The sequence below is a fragment of the Melampsora larici-populina genome (assembly GCF_000204055.1).
Source record: "Melampsora larici-populina 98AG31 unplaced genomic scaffold MELLAscaffold_24, whole genome shotgun sequence".
NCBI classification, from domain to species: Eukaryota; Fungi; Basidiomycota; class Pucciniomycetes; order Pucciniales; family Melampsoraceae; genus Melampsora; species Melampsora laricis-populina.
The window spans coordinates 570,394-591,870 of NW_006768788.1; the positions used below are offsets into that span (position 1 = coordinate 570,394).

Genomic DNA, 21,477 nt, shown 5'->3' on the forward strand with positions numbered 1-21,477 from the left:
AAGTATGTAAATCAGGATTCGATTTTAATAAATCAAGACGAGATGAGATCAAATCAGATCTATATAGAGGAAAGATTGAAATCTACTCACATCCCATAAGAATGGTCTACATGCTTCATATAACAATCGATTGACAGCACATAAACTTTGAAGAGTATTAAGGATCGGAACTTGATCATGTAAACAATTGATATAAGCCTTTGCTTGACCTGTTTTAGTGATAAATTTGGCATTTGACCATCTACCAAAGATAGATTGTTCTCTTTGATCAGTTGATGATCGATTTGAATCTTCTACTATAAATTCAATGATCTTTTGTATCACTTCGATAGGTAAATTTACTAGTTTGGGTTGGGGTTTGGGTTTGGTCATTTTGTTTTTTCTTCGAAAGCTTGAATGATTTTTGAGTGAAACCTTTTGCAAGTCGTTTTGATCAGTTTGGTTTGATAGACTCTTCGATCAGTCTTAACTTTTTAGATCGCCCTTGGTACAAGGCTACACCACCGGGGGCTCGTGACTGTCCAGAGGCGGTCACGGACGCCCGCCCCCAGGCGGTCACCCCCTCCGCGAAGCAGGGCGGTCATCGGGTGGTCAGTGAGTTGACCGCCCATGGGTGACCTCCAGGCGCGCCAGCCACTTGAGCGATACCCAGCGTGCCACCGCCCATTGATTGTGTGCTCCCCGGTAGAAGGCCGTCGGGGTGCTCGTTCGGCCGGCGTCAGGCCGCCAAGGGTGTTTCCCAATGCAGCCGACAGGATTCAATTCTCGCATTGGGGGCAGACGGACTGGGGTACTGGGTGGTTCGCAATGATGAGAGTTACGCTGGCTGGAGGCATGAAAGCCTGTGCATTCCGCAGATTTTGTTCCCAAACACGTACGGGATGTACAGACAAGTTGTAATATATCATATAATGGAAGTAGAAATTTTGTTGAAGCGAGCTCGTTTCCTATCAACAAGAGTGAAATAATGAAATGAAAACGCGGAAAACAAGTGCATCCTCTCGCTATGGCTATGAAGTACTCGGTCAATCGTCCAGAGCCATAGGGCCCGCTCCTTCCAAAACCTGCATTTTTTCCCTGATCTCCTCATCAGACGGTAAGTCAAAAGTGACCCCTACGTCAATGTCTACAAAGTACCCTTTCCCATCGAAAGTGGCGCGATCTTCGTCGTAAATGATCTTGTAGAACCTGGATAAACAATATACACCTCCAAGTTTTGATCAGCGTGCATCTTGCGCATCAGTCCGCATATAAAAAACTTACGCGGAAGCATACAAAGGCTCCTCCTGTGCCAATAGGTGCAGCTGGCTGTCCACTCGGTGCCAGATATTGGCTGTGCCCCCGCCGGCTCGAACTGATTGAAAGATGCGAATCGCCTCACGTCGCTAGTGTCAGAACCATCAAATTGTCGTCAGTGATGACAACGAGATGATCGCCGCGGAAAACAAAAGGTGCTTACGAGGTAAGCGATACGGACTCGTTGAGTCCACGCCGTTTGAGCCCACAAGGTATCCACATCGCGATGTTCTTCGGTCCTATTGCAATGTTTCGCAATCTGAACAAGGGGTGCTTGCGTCAGTAGTGTGTTGAAAGAAAAATGATAAAAACAAAGCACCCAATTGGAAACACCCCAGTCACTTACTCGATGAGCAAGCCTCTTCAAGCTGGGGACCGTGCTGCCCTCGTTTTTGCGAATGTTATGCAACACCTGTTGCATAACATCTGTCAGTAACTTCGACAGGACAATGAGACAGGAAGAGTGAGAGGACTCACTTCTTTGTGGAGACGTTCACGGGCGTGTTTACCCGCGTCCTTCACCAGTGTCGTGTACCGCTGGGTGGCCGCAACATCTTGAATGCCATTGACCACCGGGGGCAGTTGAGGAGTCGCCCAATCGCCAGGAATCTCTCTAATCTTTCTCTGTAGGTGTGATGTCAGAGCGCGAGAGTAGGGCCAAAGAGTGATAGTAGTTTGCTTACCTTGATGGTGTTAAAGAGGGAGTGAACTATCACGTCACCATTTGGTGACTTGAGTGCCGTATAACTGGCGATCTCGGCCAGTGACACACAGTCATAGGCGAAATGATACACCCGATCCTGTTTTGAAAGATAGGCATCACCATCAATGACACACAAAACGGTAATCAATTGAGAAGGGGTAAGCTTACTTTGACCTTGTTGGAGTAATTCCAAGGTTCCGGCGCGCTTGGTGGGCCAGGCAAGGTGTTTGATGCCGCAGGTGGCTGAACAACCACTGGGCCATTTGCCCGTAGTGCATCCACCGCATCAGTGGCTTGGTCAAGCTTATTTGACACAGTGATAAACTTTTGGTCAAGCTTGTCTGACACAGACGCGAGATCCTCATCAACCTTATTGGTGAGGGTTGCGATCTCTTCCTCGACGCGGAGAGCCATAGTCGAGAGCTCCTGGTGGATGTGGTCAGACAGCACTATCATCTCGCGCTCGACTTTCAAGATCGCTGCCAAGATTCGATCGGTAGCTGCCCCATCACGGGAACCGGCGTCGTTTCCAAGCTGTTAACGGGAGTACGGATATCAGTAGAAGCAGCCGATGGGGCGGCACACGACATTGGTTTGAGGGCGAGATCGGTTGAGACTTACACCCTCATTGGTCCCCCCATTGAGGCCACGTTGGGCATGCGCGAGTGCCGTAGCGCCTAAAGAGGGAGTTCCTTGAGGCACGGGTCATTTCCAAAACAATCAAGAACGGAAAGGAATGGTTACGGAAGGCTTACTGGGAACCCTTGGGGTCGATAGGGAGTACGGTTGGGCACGGGATGTTTGAGAAGACATGCTGCAAACTAAACGATGTTCGATTATGGAGCCGTAGAAAGTGGATAATTTGAAAGTGAGTCTTAGATGACTTTCGAAATACAGAGGAAGAGAGAGCAGTCGAGGCGAGTGCAATTGTTGAACTCGCTCAAAAATCAATGAGGTGTTTTAAAGGAGAATTAAAGGTGAAGCTGTCTAAGAAGGACAACGGCGCAGCACCTGGCTCACGCGTCAAACCAGGGGTGAAGACCCCGGCTTGAAGCTGATTGGTCGACGGCCCAGGGGGCCCTCGCGCTGGTCCACACGCGAGCCTGCTCCAAGATTATTTCCTTGAAAGGAAATAATCTTGGAGCAGACCAAAGGAATTTTGCAAAAACATTCAAACACAATGTTTTGCAAAGTGCTCAGTGGCATTGGCACGCGGAAGAACAAGATTGCATTGCAAGTTGGAACTTTTCAAGAGCAAACCGATCAATCGGATGCTGATTCTGAGTCTAATTCAGCCAGTGTCTGTTTTCCCTTCCCTTTAGGTACCCTCTTTTTCCGTGGTTTCACCGGGACAGATCGCCAAATGTGTAAACCTTGTTTCAGGGCTTCCAACCACTCAGCAGCAGTCTGCCTTCGAGTGCCCAAGTTCGCCACCTCGTGATGTACCTCAGCCGAGTAATGGCTCGCACTGTTGAGGATATAGTGGTCCGTTTGTTGATGGCTGACACTACTGACTGAGGTAGTGGTATCTTTCCTTTCGAGCCTTTGTTTGCGTCCATCAATTACTGAGCACAACGAGCGATGGCAGTTATGTTGTACGTTTAACAGACAGGCAATGTCCTGCGGACACACGGTCAGTGAGAACTCCCAAAACACTGGCAGGATGGAGACCCAAAGACTGACTGATAATTTCACCCATACTTGATGTTGTGTCCTGACAAGTTCGCGCATCCCATAAAAAGGCGATATCGGTCCCTTTTGAATGTCTTGCAGGAGAATGACGGTTGAGCTGGCGCTTACTCCTTCCGGTTTCCACATGGCCACGACTTGCCCCACGGAGTGACCTCGCGCATTCTTTGGACAGTGTCCCTGTTAGTGTGTTGTTGAAACAGGTGGCGAGAAGGAAGACTATCTAACCTTAACAAAGTCTGTCTTCTCGACCACTTGTCCGTTGCGCAATGTGACAGATGAGTGTTGTAGCCACACCACCCCGGGCGCTTCGCTAAGCAGATACACAGGCACTTGCTCGTGTTCTGCCCTTTCATGACGCGCTGCAAGAGATTCAAGGTCAGTGGCAGCCGATGTAAGTGAAAGACTCCATACTTACGTCCCACCGCGAACACAGACACCCGATCGAGTTTGGGATTGAGTCCAAACGCCTGAGATACTTCCGGCATGGTCTTCAGAAGTCCTTGCACTTTGGGACCTGCTGAAACCCGAGCTTGGAGCTCTTTGTCGACAAAGCTGTTCCCTGAAAGGAGAGCTCGCATGAGTTGATAATTATTGAAGGTGTTTGCGATATCTCGACCGGGGCTCATGCGGTTTGAATGGACTGAAGCGGCACGTAGAACCGCATTGTAACTCTCGAATTTCTCGGTCATGAATAATGACGGCGGTCCAAATCGTGCGATGGAGTCTTTCAAGTGCGTCAACATATGGAACTTGGGCTTGTTAACCCACTGAGCCGAAGTCATAATAAGCTGATAGTAAAAAACTAGAATCGCCTCTTCCATGTCTTGCAGGTAATTATCCATATGCACAATTTCGGTCTGGAAAACATGAGATCCTAGAAGGCACAACGATGTCCAAAGGTGCCGTTTGTTGCTGGGGATATGGTCAAATAATACAAAGGGGACTGTTTGAAGGACCGTCCGGAACTCCTTTCCGACGAGGCTCTGGTAAAAATTAATGAGAGTAGTTGGCTGTATAGGCGGGATCTTCAAACCCTTCGTGTTGAAATCCCTCCACCGCGCCGAGAGTTCGCGGCAACGTGATGAGCCGGGTTTCAGAATTCCGAGCGACTTCATAGTATCTCTGAAGAGGTATTTTGCAATACCCAGTAGAAGAACATGAAAAGTCTCAATGGGAGTATCCCGATGCCCATTGAAACCTGTGATGACTCGGTCAGACAGGATGTTTGTACGCATGGAAGATATTGAACACCGTGAACAAACCTTTTAACCTCAACATGGGGTTAAACAACCGCTCGCCCAGTTGGTCATTCAAACCTTCACAAAGCTGGTGCACATCACAGGTCTCAGGCGAGTCGTAAGCCAGGTGAACCTTTTTGATGAAGTAATCAAGCACCGAATCGCGAAATCCGTACTTTCGAGCTTCACTCTCAACCGCGGTTTTGCTGTGCGGCATCTGTGCCATTGCCCAGATGTCGTGAGCGCGAGCGCGAGTGACCTCCCAATCCCTTTGGGGCAAAGAGAACTGCAGTTGCCGCGACTGATTCGTCAGTCACATGTGTGTGTAAGAAGCAGGGTGACATAGAGAACCAGCGAAATGACCAACCTGTTCGCCATCTAAATCGACGCCGATGAAATCAGAAACGTACTGTTCTGTTTTCTTCTCAATCATCTGGCCAACTTGCAAGTCACATATGCGACACGGCGTTAAAGTATTAGCTGGATTGGTTGTATTGCTGATTTCAGCGTGCATCGGGGAATCGCCCAAGTGGAATAGAACCACGACCATAACCAGGACTTCACTACCACTGACGTGGTCGTAAGCAAAAAAACCGTTGGCACTGTGGTCACTGGGCCAAGAAAGAGCCAGAGGTCAAACTTGTTTATGAATCCACTGTTTGAAGAGGTAATTCAAGTAATGCTTACTTGATATCATCAACAGCCTTGTCCAGTAGTTCCAGCGCGGAGGCACAGTTCGAAGTGGCCAGGAAATGGATATTGTACTCCTGGTTGGTCATCCTTGGAGGTAGGCCGGCGAGGGTAAAAAAAACACTCATGTGTTTATTCCATTTCTTCCCGACATTCCCGGAAGTATTGTCAGAGTACAAGCTGATTGGGATGTGCTTGATGACGCGACCTTGGGCTTGCTCACGCCAAGGATTGGTCATCGGTAAAGGCCGATGCCCGATTGGCGAGTCTTCTAAATGAAAGACATCATCAGGCCGGACGTTAAAGGCCACCACACAAACATAACATAACATGGTTAAAAAAGGGCCCACGAGATATATGACCCCCACAGCGATCAGCAAGGGCCGTGCCGTCTTCTAAGATGATGTTGGCGGTTCCTCGCCAGAAATCCTTCACATCAATTGTTTGGAAATCCATCGAGTCAAAACAAGGTTCGGCCGGGATGCACAACTTGAGCAGTAATGGGTGTTCTGGATCCTCTTGAACGCTCGCCGGGAGGCATTTGGCCAGGGTCTTTCCATGTTGCTGATAAAAAAACGCCGGCACTACAACCGCTTGCGAAACGGTTTGCACTGGTTCGTATATGAACCAGTGTTTGCCACGTGATACCACCATTGGCACCCGCATGTCTCGGGAGAACCCTTCGCGCCATTTTTGCGACTGAGACAACCGGTTGATGGGATCTAGCGTGGTGTTTGTCGGCAACTCGGGCAGAACAACCAGGTGCGGGCTTACCAAAGGATTGGCAAGTTCCTGCAACACCAAAGCGTTGGGTGTCAATGTGACCATCAACGCTCATGAAGAAGAGTAAACGGACGGAGGACCCACATTACTGACAATTGTCTGAACTTTCAACCCAAATACCGGGGTGCCGTGAGGACTGATCCGCTCGGAGACCCGCAGACCAAGATTGTTCTTTAGCTTTTTACTTAAAGCACGTAATGCCCCCCATTCAGGAAGACGAACAAGGCATATCTGGAGAATTGAACGGATTCGGTGGTATTGGGAGCGTGATAGGATGTTTCGAGTAGATCCAATAATCAATAACCCTACGAGGTGCTTTGGTGGAGAATGAATAATTGGATGAACGTGTTATATACGGAATTATTTTGTCGAACACGAAGACATCAGGATAAAGAATTGCGAGCTAGCTGACCTCTTTCTTCTTAAACGGGTACCATTGGGAAGCCTCTTCCACAGGCATCGTGGACGTGCGCAAATCCGCTTCCAGGGCGGCCGCATCAATTGCCTCGTCGCCCTCTTCACCCCACATATCTTCTTCCATGACCCTAAAAGCCTCAGCAAGCTTTTGAAGGTCAACTTCTCCATCGGAGTCATCTGAATCGGAAATCTGACGCTCCTCCGCCATTGCGAGAGTGTGAAGCGCAGTGAAAGGAGAGGGAGCCCTTTCTGGAGTATCAGAGCGAGAGGTGATTTCATCAAAGATGTTATCTTGGACAGGAGCGGGCGAGATGGCACCGGGTGGGTCTGGCTCTTGGAGGCCAGGCATCATCATGTTTTCAGCAGCTTGACGAGCGTTGTAGCGCGCCACAGCTTCCAGGTGTTTCGCCGAGTGTGAGTGGGGGCCATAGTCTTCCATGCCCTTCCGTCCGCACACTAAACACTTCCAGTTGGACACAGAGGGCACTTTTGAGAGCTGTTGGAAATCTGCAATTTTTTGAGAGATGTCACCACCCCACACACTCAAAAGCAGTTCGAATCAACAAAAACATACATGGGTTAGGAGGATGATTGTGAGCCATTTCGAGAGGCGCGGTCAACGTGAGGTTGCTTGTGTGAGTTGATTTGGGTGGGAAGTTGGGATTCTTGGCTGACGACAAACAAACGTGGGTCAGGGCATATCAACATGGATTATGTTGAGAAAAATAGTCGATGAACGAACGCAATTGGCCAGAAGAGAGGAAATGGTGCAGGAAATTTCGGTGGAATTGAGTGCGTGCGTGTTTCAAAAATCAAACGGACACGGTTTAAGAAAAACAACAATGATCTTACCGCCCGGGGTCAGTTGCTTGACTGGATGAGAAATGCCATCAAACCCCAAGGAGAAACCGGTGAGGTCCACTCTGCTGCCGAGAGGCTGTGTTACTCTGACTCGAGGTGCGTGTCAAGGTTGTAATAGAAGGCTTTCGTGCTGAGGCGTTTCAGCTGTTTCATCTGGCTGCATCATGCTCCAAACGCATCTTTCATGCGTGGCTGATCACGATGTGATTGTTTGGACGTGATCTCATGCTTTCTTCTGCGATGTGACCTTGACATGCGTTTTGTTTCGAGAGATGTCTCAGGGTGTGCGTGTTGATCTCAACACCTTGTTGTTTGGTATACTCAACAACTTCCCACACACTGACTCCTTGCGCGCAGTGGGAGGAAACCCAAAGGAAACTACTTTTTGTATAATACAAACACGATGTTTGGAAAGAACAAACACCCACCCTGAGATTCCTTCCTCTGGTGTTTGGGATCTATCGCCAAGGCCCCCCCCCTCGGCCAGAAGGCGGCCGGTGGGCTGGATCGCGAACATTGGGGCAGCAGGTGGATGCGGGGCGACCCATGGGCGGCCCCCGGCGAGGCGCCACGCTGCATTTTGGCCAGGGGGGCATCGGAGGGGCCGACCGTGCCAGGGCATGCCTGGGGCGACCACTGCCTGGCCAGCAGGCGAGAGTAGGGCCAGCACTTGACCCGACCATGTGCAGACCAAGGTCGGGACTCAAAGTACCCCCGTGGTGTACTCATATGACCGGCCAGGGCTACAATCACTCGGACTCGGGGTAGACGGAGCTAGCCCCGATACCAGGTACTTTTAGCAACCCGGAGAACACAAACTGAAAGCTTGGATCAAGGCTGGTTGCCAATTTTGTTTGGCATATCAGATGTTGAGCTTCAAAGAGTTGGGATTGAGGTTTGTACAAAAAATGAGTGAGCGTGATTGTGTGTGTTCAACATTTTTTCTTGAATAATGAAAGACATCAATTACAGCCCTTTGCATAATTGATGACTTTGAAGAAAAAAAAACCTCGAGTTTTTTTCAACCCTGGGCCAGCAACGCAGGTGTTGCGTGTTGCGCTGCGCCTGCGTTGCGGTTTTTCTGACCGCAGCGCAACATAGAATCAAATTCTAGGTTGCGGCCTGACCCGCAGTGCAACATCATTTGTCAAATCGATGGATTTTTTGGGCCGCAACAACATTTGTTGCGTTGCTGCCCAAAAAAAATCACAGTTCGGCGTTTTTTTGGCGCTGTTGCGCCTGTTGTGTTGCGCGACGGTCAAGGCGCCGCGCAACCTGACCTCACCATTTGTTGTTGCGGTACTTACCGCAGCGCAGCATGTAATGCAGGTTTGTGCTGCGTGTTGCGGAGCAACGCACCAAAAAACACTCGTGTTGCGGTGCGTTGCGTTGCTGGCACAGGGTTGTTTTTTTGGAAAGTGACCGAGTTTTGTCAACAAGCTGCTGGGTTTTTCAAAAAGTCAGTGAGTTTTTTTTGGAAACCTGGCCCAGTAATTCTAAAAGAGAAAGAGCTCGCTCAGTTTTTGAAAAACTCAATGAGTTTTTGAAAAAAACTCGCAGGTTTTTTTTGAAAACTCAAGTGTTTTCTCTTTTTCCAAAGTCATCAATTCTGCAAAGGGCTGTATGTATGAGTTTTTATTGATTAAGATGTTTAGAGTCAAGCGTGCAAAGGGACACATCTTGTGAGGACTTGGAGTTGTGAATGTGGTACTCAAAAAAATTGTATCATCGTCAGACTCTTGCCGGTTGAAAGAAGTTTTATTTACAATTCTTCAACTCGTCTACCTCCATATGCAAACGTTTTTGAACTTGAAATCTTGAAAAAAAGTGAGATTTATAATTACTTTGCATCTTTCGTAGTCCCACTTCTGTTCGGTCAGAATTCTTTTTGTGGAATTCAGAAAATCGGAAGGCCAACAAGTTTCTCAGATTTCAATCAGAAGCTACCCTTCTACTTCACAAGATTTTCTATATCTTTTTCAGCTGTATGAACCACTAATTTGGAATATGAAGAGGTTAGCATACTTATTCTTTTCCATGAAGCCTAAGGGTAAGTTGAGCAAATTCTAAGAGTCACGGCTTTGATGTTCATTGTCATCACAAGTCTAACTGACAAATCAATGTTAAAGACTCCATAAGGCATCGAAATTAAGTAATAGTCTTTGATAGATATCTCATTTCTATAGATTAGCAAGCAACCTAAGAAGCGTGTGACACGAGGAAAACAGACGTTGACATGGCTCCGTGAGTCGAGGTATATCTGTCTCTCGGAGATCATCGTCTTGATATGTCCAGTAGGTCTAAATTCGATGTGCATGGTATTCTCCTCTTCTCCGGAAAGATTTCAATTTTACCCATCCGCCAGATATAAAGGATTTCGTGCAAATGATTGCTTGCACCTGGGCCATGGATCATGATACAAGGGATGTAGCAGACAGGAATATAGATTGGCACATTGACTCATATGCCAAAAAGATGTCTCTATTTGATGACCAGATCCCTGCCCGTTTGAGTGATCAATGTATCTTCCTTACTGCATGATTTCATGCGCTGTAAACAACTACTCGAACTGGACACACTTTGGCTGTCCTTGACTTCTTATCTGAAATGACCATAATGGACGCTACCCACCATAACTTTTTGATGGACCCATCGCAAAAAGTTGTGCAAGCTAGAAGCAAAAGCAAAGCTGGCGCCAAAGCCTGTCTCATCAAGTGACATGCAAGATAATTTGAATCGAATGTAGATATTAAACATGGCTCAAGAACGCTTAAGCTTAAAGTTAAATGTACGGGACAATATCTTCATGACAGCTAGTAAATAGTCAGTAGGGTTATATACTTGATGTTTGTACACAAAGGAAGGGAGATGACAGTGAATAAGAGTAGATCGTAACTTGGTCAAATGTGATTACATGAAAAGAAGGTTACTTTCAAGGTCCAATCAGAAAAAAATGTATGAAGAGTAAGAAGACAAGATCCGATCTAAGGAATAGAAAGATATATCAATAAGAAGATGACTCCAATGATTAGCATGAAAGTCGGCATAGATCAGAATCAGAACTCTTCCTTTCATTTGTGAAAGCAGTTTGTAATTGTTTTATATTAGTTAATGGCTAAGGTTATATGTAAAATTTAGAGTTAACTGTTCAACTGTTCTGAGTGATGAACTCAAAGGACGTAAATCCGAGCAAGAGTTAATGAGGCAGGTTTCGTAGTAGAACTATGCTCCTGAGTTGACTGTGAATGACGGTGAGCTTGGAGGAGCCTACAAGATAAAACATTAACACATAAGTCATATGAACACTAAGATGAAATCACTGCATAAAGTCAGCATCTCTTCACCTGTAGATCCCATTCAACTCTGTGTCTCCGGTGTTCCTGCTCCTTTGTGGATGTTGGCAATCGACTTAAGCCGGCCAGATGCCTGGCTCGAGCTCTTGAACTTGATTCGGCTAGAGAGCTCAGCCAGGCTCCCATCTCGTCCGTCAACTCGTGCAACTTTTCGTGGTCTCGTTCTTGAGCTGGCCAGCGGTCACAAGGCGGAGCTACGAGGATAGGTTCTTGGGGACAGGGGGTCTGAGCGATTGTGAAGACGGATCCATTAGAATGTGAGCGAGTATGGCGCTGGGGATCACGCTGAAGTCTAGAACGACGCCGGCTAGGCTGAGAGGATTCGGATGGCGGATTGAAAGACACAGGCGAAATGGAACAAGGTCGACTGATATCAGGAGTAGGGGGCTTTGAAAAGAATGGAGCACTTTGACTGTGAACAATTGAAGGTTTGAGGCTACTGTAGGAGCGTAGGGTGCGAAGAAGTTTTGGCCGAAGACCACGAGATTGATCGGTACTGTTGGTGATATTAAGCGTGGAAGGTTCCGAACAAAGTGATCTCTGTAGATCTATGGTTTGGCGACGCACAAAGGCTGGCGCGTGTGGGTCGTCAAAGACTCGGCTCGAATGACAAGAGAACAGCTTAGTCAGGTACGGCTTCCGGTTTTCTTCCGATCCAGATGGGTTCTTTGTTGAACGGAATGCAAAGACGCGGACGTTGCAGAGAGAGGCAAACGCGATAAATCGATTGGATTTCATCAATGTTGTCATCACAGATTTTGCGCATGGAACGCTAAAGATATCTAATCATGAACGACGCACGCACCTTTCCAAAATGGTATTGTGGCATCATACGGCAACTTGAAAGTTGTGATGAAATTGCAAGAGCAATGGACAACGAAATCCAAGGCACCAGAAGACTGGATGAAGGCAGTCCCAGTCGAGGGCTCCTGTCGGCTAGATGATGACTAACTTGAGACGGGTGGAATGAAGCGAGAAGAGGTTGAGGGAGATAGAGCTGAGCTCGCGAGCCCGCTGGAGCCGAGGGCAAGTTTCGAAAGGGGTTAAGGTTGTAGGTTAAACCGATTCGAGGGATGGTTACTTTTGTAGATTGTGCTGACAAGACAGGGAAATGATTTCAATCCGGCTGAGATCCGGGGGAATGGGTAGAAAAGGAAAGAAGAATGTGAGCTAAAGGACTCTAGTAGAGTCTAGACTGCTAAAGGAGAGTAGATGACGAGCTATTCAGTCATTCGTTCACCCTCATGAGTCATTCCTGCCAAGTTCACTGTTTGTACTGTACAAATTCCCTTGAACAGCCTTGAACAGCCTTGAACTCACGATTGACTTGTCACGCTCAAGCAAAGGGATGAGAAGGGATGTTCAGAATCGATGGCAGTGGCTGATGTTGTATTTATGTACATACATGTTCACCATCCTAATCGAACACTTGTTGACTACATAAATTTTTTGTCCGAGCTTCCTTGAACTATGTCTGGTGCCCACCCGGGCGGTATAGGAGGTATACCGTATACATACATACGTCTTGCAGTCAATATGGTGGCACTGCTCACAATTTAACTGCTCACTGTGTTCAACCCCCACCGAATCCCTCATGAGTCATGGGTGATTTTGTAATGCGCTCCGAGTCCAGCGTTGAGTTTGGTGATTTCGCCTCTCTTTGATTCAGTTCATGTAATACTCACAGTCACCTCTTACAACACATGCTATTGCAAACTCGGAAGGACAAGGATACATACGTGACGCCGAGTCGCGGGACTCTCCAGTCATCGGCATCTATCAAACCTCAAACCGCTGGGACATCGTATGGGAGATTGCTGATTTCAGCTGATTGTTTGGCTTCAAATTGGTCTTCGTGATTAGAAATTCGCATAACTCTGTTCTTGTCAGACACCCTGTCACCGGCACCCTCTGTGGTGGCGTACATGTTTAGGTTTTTGAAGAAGAGCAAGCTGAGGAGGAATGCGTCCTCTGGACTCAAGTCTAACACCAACACTTGGAAGAAACTGAAGTGATATGAGTTAGAGCAAGTAAAGATATGCTTCGCTGAGCCCCTCACAAGCGCACGAGGGGCTTAATTAAGCTTGAAGTCAAAGCAACGGAGTGATAGCAAACCACGAGGACCTCACGCAGAAAGAACCTCCGGACCGTGCTCAAAGTGAACATAGGAATTTTAGATTTTGAGTTGCCTACTTTTTTGCATTGGATTTGCATTTTCCTCAAGATGTAATTTTACTCATCTCAATAGCAGATCTTCTTTTCAAGTGAAATGCAAAATCAAAGAAGAAGAAATATGTGGAACATGGTGAATGATGAAAGTTAGAAGGTATTCCGTCATAAGTTAAAAAACAATCCATTGGAACCATGTCTCAACAGCAATTAAAGATGTCACCAATCCATGCAAATCCCTCTGCTCGCAAGTCAGAGGCATCCTTCATGTTGTACGTGCATATTTGTACACAGACCAGACGCCCATCCTGAGGCTTTTGAGCTGCCGAGTTTTGATGAGCAAGCTTCATGGTGGCATAGGATGGCCTCTACTTTGTATTTGAGTTTCTTTTCCGAAAATAAAGAGACCGGCAGAGACAACTTTAAAAGTGTGGCTATCTTGTGATTCTCACACTTTAGGGGCCTCTTCTAAATTTTGATGAACATCATGCTATTGCTAGTCCAACACATGTTGTCAATTGCAATTTGCAGGCAGGCCACCAAATGCCAGCAAGGGGCTTTGTTGTATTTAAATCTTTCATTTACAAAATTGACTTCTCTAGCACAACCTGATTAATATCTTGCACTTAACCTTTGGATATACTATAACCAACTTGTCAGTAGGTGCTTTCAAACTAGGAAAAAGTCGAAATGTTCACCAGAAAAATCGTCAACTGTGTAATTACAATACATGTGATACAAGACTGTAGTGCAATCATAGTTTTTCATTACATGCTTTTTTGCTCCTTCAAAATTGTGAGGCCCTACGAGGGAGGAGGAGGGAGGCCCTGGGAGGCCCCCTCCAAATACAAAGTTGAACTTTGTGATTGCACTACAGCGATGTATCAGATGTATTGTAATTACACAGTTGCGAAATAGTTACACAGTTCACATTTTTTCTTGTGAACATTTCGACTTTTTCCTAGTTTGAAAGCACCTATTGAACAATTGGTTGGTGAACTTGAGGTTGAAGACTGGCTAAGTTAACTAAGTCCCTCCTCCAATTGCAGGTGTGCTCTGAAGTGTGTTTGATAACCAGTGGCTGGCTACTTACACTCATCTCAGGATGGGGGTGCGGCCTTGTAGAAAGGCGCGCCCTGGCGCGTTTTTGAAAAACGGGTGCGTCTAGGCGCCACTGGCGTGTTAGGCGTGGCCTTTCACCACGCAAAAATGAAAAAACATGAAAAAATGTGAAAAAAAATCAGGAAATGCATTTTAACCAACCTTAAATACATATTTGTTGCTGATAAGATAGAAGATGGATTGTTTGAAGGTCAATTGTTAATTGAAGTTGAGTCATAAAACAGCTTGGAAATGGGGTTTATAAGAAAATAAACATGAGGAAAGCCCCACTTTCTCACTATGAGGCATACAGGCTTTTGGGTGTGCCCGCCATGTTTTCAAGATGTTTAGGTGTGGTTTACGCGTAGGTGTGGCACGCGCCTTGGCACATTATTTATTTTGCACCCCCATCCTGACACTCATCAAATCTTAGTTGTTCTCTGATTGTGATATCAGTGGTATACAAACATGAAAACCCAACCTGAATACCCATGGCCAAAACCCATGACAACCCAATTGTTTTTATTGTTTTTGGGGTTTATCGGATTGTCAGGGGTTTTGTCCATGGGTTTTCAGGTTGGGTTTTCATGTTTGTGTACCGCTATCCTCACTCCAAAGAATTGGAGCCTGCACAAAGCGCGGAAAAATTCCGCGCGGATTTTGAAAGTGCGGAATTCATACTGAGCTGTACAGACAGCACTCAAAGAGCACCGTCTGAATTGGGAAGGTGGCTTCCTTCAAACACGTTTCAACCTAAGAAGAGGGTTGGGCAATAAAAACAATATGTACAAACATAGAACACTGGGTACACAACTAAAGAGACAGGGAACCGTGAGAAACAAGGTCTATCAGTGTTCTTTTGAAAGACCTCATCTCGATTGTTGATGAAAGGTCAAAAGGTTGAACCAAAAAGAAGGAAGGTCGATGTTGTTGATAACGCTTGCTCTGGTGCACAAAACAACGGTCACTCTGATATTCAGATTGTTTACAATTGACACGTATCTTTTACTCTTTCACTTGATTGGAGTCCTTTTGTTTGAAATATAAGATCAAGCATTATGTTGGTATTTGTTCTACTGTATAGTTTGTCTTACACTTGTGGTGTGTTATCTTGGAAAATCCGAGATCAGGTAGACAGATCTATCTTGAAGCCGCATCAATTGTTTTCTAAGATCATCATCTCATGATGGATTGTTCAAGTCAATCAAGTACAACAATTATTGTGATCAAAGTTTTGAATGATATCATTTGTTATCATTCGAGACTTTGATAATTCAGCAAGACTTTCTTTCAAGATGTTATCAGTAATAACATTGTTTCTCAATTATGCTTGGTGGATGCTGCTGAAGTGATCTGATACAATAAAGTCCGTCAAAATCGAATTGAGATCCTTACTGATCATGATCATCTTTCTTTAATTTCAATCTGCTTCAATACAATCAGAGAGCCTGGTAATTCGGGGTGAAAAGTTGTTGGCTTGTTGAGAAGTAGCTCGGCTGGATTTTTTTTGTTGAATGATAGGTGTGGTTGGAACAACCTGCATTGGCAGTAGCTTCAAAATGTCTTTCTGCTTTGGGATCCTGAAAACAATGTGCTCACCCCGTCTACCCTGTATGTCACCCTGTATTTTCTGCGGTTTCCGCACTTTCCACACTTTCCGCCTTGCCTTGGGGAGGCTCCGATGCTCTCCCTCAGTCAACTGGAGTGTGGCTGTTGATCACCAGTCACAAATGTGCCCAACACAAATATCTCACATTGGTCAGTCACTCTTTCCTGTATCTCTCATCCAATGCTATGGTACATGTGGTCCATTTGGTTCTTGCAACTTGAGAAAATGTTCTAGGCTTCCAATAGTGAGGAGGACTGTGCATATTAGCCAAGGGATAAGCTAAGAAGAATCTTGAGATCACCTCATCAAAACATTTATCTCAGTTGCATCAGTACTATATACTCATGCAAAGATCCTCCCAGAATGTTCTGTTCATCACACTTGGAATATCACTAGCCAAAGACACCTAGCAATACATCATCAGGCCCTCCCCAAATTCAAAGCCAACTAACCAGAACTTCCTGATTTATTCTTCAGAAGAGACACTAGTTTTAACTTGTGGTTTGAGTTATTTAAGTGTGAATTTTCAGGACAAATCAAGCACACCACACTGCCAGCATTAAATAGGTTCCCTGGTCGGAACAGGAGGTGGATGGAATTTGATATAAGCATGGTATGAAGCTGATCATCATGGAGGAAGTAGATGAATTGATATTCTTGCATCTGGATTCACCCCCCAAACCTCTGTACCCTGTCACAACTATTGAGAGACACATTTTGTCTCTTTTGTATTCAAGTTTTGGCTGCTGTAAAAGTTAATAGACACTAACATACTCAATCCCACATTAGCCGTTCAATCATAGTTGTTTTCTTGCAACTTTAAACCTCAACCCTAAATCTCCTTTGGATTTGTCCTCCCCCACAACACACATAGATTCTTTTCCTCATCTGGCATTGCACAGGAGGAAAAGAGTAAGTCATATCCCTTGTATTCACACTCAACCTCATTTCTAATACTATCATTAGTCTTATATTTATATAGACTTTCTTTCTTTTGTATCTGTTTCATTTTATTAATTGTTTCTTTTCACTTCATTACACTATTTAATCTGATACTACATCAACACTAGATCAATGAGCTGAAATGCTTTTGCATCCATTCTTCACTTTTATCTTTATCTTTGAAATGAAACCATATAGGTCAGATAACCTTAGATAGTGTTATATATCATTTCTTTCTGCTTTATCATCTAACACCTTTCATCTTTCCTATGTCTGGTTTGTTATAATTATCTGGTTGTATAGGTTAGTCATCAGGTAGTTAGTGATGTGAGGTGAAGAGAGGCTCACCTCAGGCTCTAGAAACTGTCACAGTACATCAGCAATATAGATATGTACCTCAATGGGTTTCTTTACTTTTCAACCACAACAGGGCTCAGAGTTTTGGGTAGGTAAAGAGGCAGGACCTCTCTGCTTACTAATACCACACCAACTCTGGTTCAACTTTCATGCCTGAAAGCCAAAAGCACCTACAACTTGAGTGAAATGTGTGTGCTCCAAAACTTCAATCCTTGAATGTGGCCCAACAGTCTATTGTGTATGATGCCAAGCTTTTCCATTTTGAAGCAACAACTCAAAAACACACCTACTGTGACATTAAGAAGAAAAGCATCTTTGCCATTCTTCTTGATATCTCCCTACACTGTGCCCGTGGAGGGCGCCCTAGACGTCAGGGGCCCTCAAGAGTACAAAGGGAAGCCTTTGTACTTGTTGGAGCCCCCAACGTCTGGGATGCTCTCCACGGGCATAGTGCTATGACTTCTGGTAATGTCAAGCGGGCAGGCCTGTCTATAATCTAGTTGGTTTTGTATTGGCAAGCTATTGTCAATCCAAGTTTATGTTTTGCCAAAACCCAAATACCACTTGGCAAAGATCACCCCTCTGTAAGAGGCCATCACGTCATCACCATGTTGTATTCCTTGCAAGGATTTATTGGCTTGAACCAATGCATGAAGCGATGAATATAAAATTAGTTTTGAAAAGTAGGGGTTTATACACTTGATTGATTTTCTTGAAGGCTTCTTTGGACTGTGATATGTGGCCACTTTTCATTTGATAGTCATCAAGGTATCTTTTATTTAACTTGGTCCAATTTATGGCTGACATGGTGCAGTTGGGAAGTGATGGCTTGGACATCACACCATTATAACAAGCATGTTCTGATACTGGGTATATACACACAGCCACACTCATATTCCCTTGTCATGTCTTGTAGCTTCCATAGCAACTTCTATAACCAAGATTTTCTTGTGGTGTGGAATGTCAAAAGGCAGATCCTCATATCATAGAGAGATGCTACAAATGACATACAGACAATCAATTCAATAAATGTAAAGCCTTTGTACCCTTTTTTTGTAGTAGGTGTGAGTTCAAGTGCCTCAACACACCCTACAACACACCCTACAAACCCTATGTACATCTGAAAAAGGGAGTGCATGCACTATTTTTGCCAAGGCAGCTCATGTTTAAGAAGGGGTTTTCAAGGAAGCCACAATCAACAGGTTTTGAACAATATTCATCATCATTTGAGCTCCAACTTGGTGTATCTGGCCTCCAATATTTCCAAATGTGGTTTGATTGAAGAACATGTTTTTTGAAACTCTTCATCACTTTTGGTGCTTGAAAGGAATTTTGATGAATGAAGAGCAGGGACATCAAGAGTAAAGGAAGGACCATATTCCATATAGATATCAACTTCTGAGGGAATATCTGTACTCAATGAACAAGTTCGTGCAAGCTGATTGGACAATTGAGTATCAGAAATATAAGTGGACGAAGTTTAAATATGATTCATTGAGATAAGAAAGTAAATCCTGTACTTACAGCAATGGATGTGAAGTAAGCCCATGCCCTAGCTGCATTTGCACGACGATAACCTCCTCCTCCCAATAGCAAAACTTTACACTTTATCAACCTAGATTGACGAATGATATCGTTCAAGCAATTTCCCATCTCTTCAAGCCCAAGTCCCCAATGAGACCCACCTATCGGATCACCAGCCAATCCATCTACTCCACATTGTACCACTACAGCGTCCGGCTTATAGAGATTGATGATGGGTAGAAGGAATTGTGAAGAGACATGAGTAAGTTGACCAGGGCTCGAGATAGGAATGTTGAGTGCATGCGAGGAAGCAGGTGAAGGAGGGGAGGGACCTGAGTCAGAAGAACTGCCTGTAAGCGGATAAAATCCACCTTCTGGATCATGACAGTGAATTGAGACAGTCAAGACGCGTGAAGTTGAATGAAAAGCCATCTCTACGCCTGCGATCGAAAAAAAAACATCAACCCAATGGATTCGAGTTGTACAACGGTTCCAACACGTCCATAGGCAAAAAAGCTTACCATCACCATGATGAACATCTAAATCAAGATACAAAACTCGATCAATCTTAGTTTGAGTCTTGTCTATTGGTGGCCGACGAAGTTCCATGATTGCTAAAACAATGTCATTGACATAGCAAAAACCGGATGCCTTTGCTTGTTGGGCATGATGCCTGAAGAATCCAAATCATGAGCGAAAAGTGCACAATCATCAGTTGAAACAACATTGAGCCACATAGGAAAGTCAATTGAAAGCTGTCTTACCGACCGCCATCCCAAACCATACCGATATCGGCTCGTCCTTCACGTAGTTCGCGTGAGATTTGAAGTGAAGCCCCAGCCACTGCTTGAACGTACTCCGCTAATTCAGGAAAATATGGACAATCCTGATAGATAGTAGACATAATCGGTGTTTTTGAGTATAGCCGACATTTTCAGAATCATTCGCGAGTTGACACACACGTGTTCAAGACCGAAAGTAGATCGTCCTCCTTGTGATCCTATTCGTCTACGCTTTCGATGAGTTTCTTTTAATGCATGTGTTGACTGGCTCGAGTCGTTCGAATCATCTTCGCTGCCGCTGCTCGCGGATGATTGGTCACTGTCCGCATCTGACTTGGAGTCAAGGACACGGTCTGAGGAAAGCCATACTATCAGGGATGCCCGCCGATTGGAAAGTTCATTGTCTTACCGACATATTCAGGATCGTGAAATGATTCTAATTCTTCACGCCCTGCTAGTCCAGTAGGCAGCACGCGAGCTCGGCTGAGGGGGTCGATGGCCGAACCAGTGTCGAGTAGGTCTAAGGATTCGATCAGATTGTGAACGGCGGAGGAACGTCCAATATTGGAAGGTAATTGATCGATGGAGCGAAACGATTTAGGACGCGCATAGACACATCTCGGTGAGGCACTTGGCAAGGATTCCATCTTCCCGTTGGCAGTGGCCACATCCCACACAAGCGAGAGACGGTCACAACCAAATTACAGTTACAGTACCATTCTATTTACACAAAGAAAACGTCATCAGGACCAGTCTTTGATCCATTCCAAAGCGGAAGACCCCGGTGGTTCATCTCACACGGCATCGAAGTCTTGATACATCAAACATCAACAAATATTGCACGCCTTTACAACTAATCTCGGATTTTATGGAGTTTCAACATGTATTTGATGAAGGTATACAGACACAAAAGCTACAATATTCCTGGGATGATAGCCCTTCTTTTTTTGGGAATAGCATCTCCAAACTTATCTCGGTACCAATGATGAGTTCGAACTGCCCGAGGTATCAGAACACCTACCATAGCTAGGAAAAATAAACCGGGTGGTGAGTCATAGATACTGAGATCGCAGACGGTGTTTGTCGGTTCCAGGTGTTGAAAACAGATGGATGCAGCATTTGCGAACGAGAACCACTCTAGCAGTTCTGATAGATAATTTGGACAAGATACGCCTCCAAGGGGTAAAGAATATAGAAAACCGTGAGGGACGCTATATTTTCCTGTGCCAATCGATGATCGACGTAGACCATAGAGTATTTCATCATGAATGATGTTACTTATGAAACCTATAGCCCACCCACCCATACATAGGTGGAACATAGCCCATGACCAAGCAGGAGAGGCTATGGTCTTGGAGGATTGGAGAGGAGCAGGTGGACATTGGCCTGAGAGCGAAGTTCCGATCAGATACCCGTTCAAAAGATTGAACATAACGGCCATGATGGGCACTATGACGTGCATCTTGGAGCGGGAAGGGTTACGAAAGGTGGACACCACGGTTCGGTTGAAATAATGAAGTAGAAAAGCTAGTAAAAGGATGAGACGGCCAGTCGGTAGAGTCCAAATACGACGCAGGTCGAAGTTGTAATCGCCATGAGAGTTGCTATCCATAGAAGCTGCCATAAGACAAGTCACAGGGCTGACGAGCTCCATCAAAAACCACGCTATGCTGCCTAGAAAACCAAGAGTGTTTCATGCACCAGTTGAACATTAACACATGTCACTCAGTCCTCGTGTTATTTGATCGGACAAAGAGGAAACTTATGAGGCAATCGACTCTTCGAGGGACCGCTTCTCACTCTACACACCATTGACATTGAACCCTAGAGGGTTTGCGGCTCGCCCGTGTGGCGCATCTGCACGACCAAGAGTTCAAGAATCAGATAAAAACATCAGAAACACTCATGATCATCTCTATGCTGAAATTACAAACCCATGAATAACAAAACGGGAGCGACC

The 21,477-nt window shown here is 45.4% G+C and overlaps 6 protein-coding genes across 6 annotated transcripts; all 6 read right to left on the bottom strand.

The window, feature by feature from the left end:
* Positions 1-1,025: 1,025 nt before the first annotated feature.
* On the bottom strand, positions 1,026-2,812 carry MELLADRAFT_88031 (uncharacterized protein; the record flags this gene model as incomplete). Its single annotated transcript, XM_007411326.1, has 9 exons — positions 1,026-1,188; positions 1,264-1,385; positions 1,460-1,555; positions 1,643-1,708; positions 1,774-1,920; positions 1,980-2,096; positions 2,168-2,533; positions 2,621-2,691; positions 2,755-2,812. 9 exons carry the CDS (start codon positions 2,810-2,812, stop codon positions 1,026-1,028), a joined length of 1,206 nt encoding a protein of 401 aa, XP_007411388.1.
* A 3,886-nt stretch (positions 2,813-6,698) lies between these two features.
* On the bottom strand, positions 6,699-8,302 carry MELLADRAFT_88032 (uncharacterized protein; the record flags this gene model as incomplete). Its single annotated transcript, XM_007411325.1, has 5 exons — positions 6,699-6,707; positions 6,815-7,326; positions 7,394-7,489; positions 7,672-7,766; positions 8,109-8,302. The coding sequence occupies 5 exons, from the start codon at positions 8,300-8,302 to the stop codon at positions 6,699-6,701; spliced, it is 906 nt and encodes a 301-aa protein (XP_007411387.1).
* A 2,106-nt stretch (positions 8,303-10,408) lies between these two features.
* On the bottom strand, positions 10,409-11,985 carry MELLADRAFT_116821 (uncharacterized protein; the record flags this gene model as incomplete). Its single annotated transcript, XM_007411324.1, has 3 exons — positions 10,409-10,947; positions 11,025-11,699; positions 11,839-11,985. The coding sequence occupies 3 exons, from the start codon at positions 11,863-11,865 to the stop codon at positions 10,903-10,905; spliced, it is 747 nt and encodes a 248-aa protein (XP_007411386.1).
* Positions 11,986-18,433: 6,448 nt separating this feature from the next.
* On the bottom strand, positions 18,434-19,639 carry MELLADRAFT_88034 (uncharacterized protein; the record flags this gene model as incomplete). Its single annotated transcript, XM_007411323.1, has 4 exons — positions 18,434-18,649; positions 18,736-19,175; positions 19,257-19,408; positions 19,500-19,639. 4 exons carry the CDS (start codon positions 19,637-19,639, stop codon positions 18,434-18,436), a joined length of 948 nt encoding a protein of 315 aa, XP_007411385.1.
* A 249-nt stretch (positions 19,640-19,888) lies between these two features.
* On the bottom strand, positions 19,889-20,164 carry MELLADRAFT_52815 (uncharacterized protein; the record flags this gene model as incomplete). The annotated part of the gene is made up of 1 exon (XM_007411322.1): positions 19,889-20,164. The coding sequence occupies one exon, from the start codon at positions 20,162-20,164 to the stop codon at positions 19,889-19,891; it is 276 nt and encodes a 91-aa protein (XP_007411384.1).
* A 266-nt stretch (positions 20,165-20,430) lies between these two features.
* On the bottom strand, positions 20,431-21,387 carry MELLADRAFT_36857 (uncharacterized protein; the record flags this gene model as incomplete). Its single annotated transcript, XM_007411321.1, has 2 exons — positions 20,431-21,187; positions 21,323-21,387. Coding segments are annotated over 2 exons (822 nt in total), but the record flags the coding sequence as incomplete, so codon positions are not given.
* Positions 21,388-21,477: the final 90 nt, after the last annotated feature.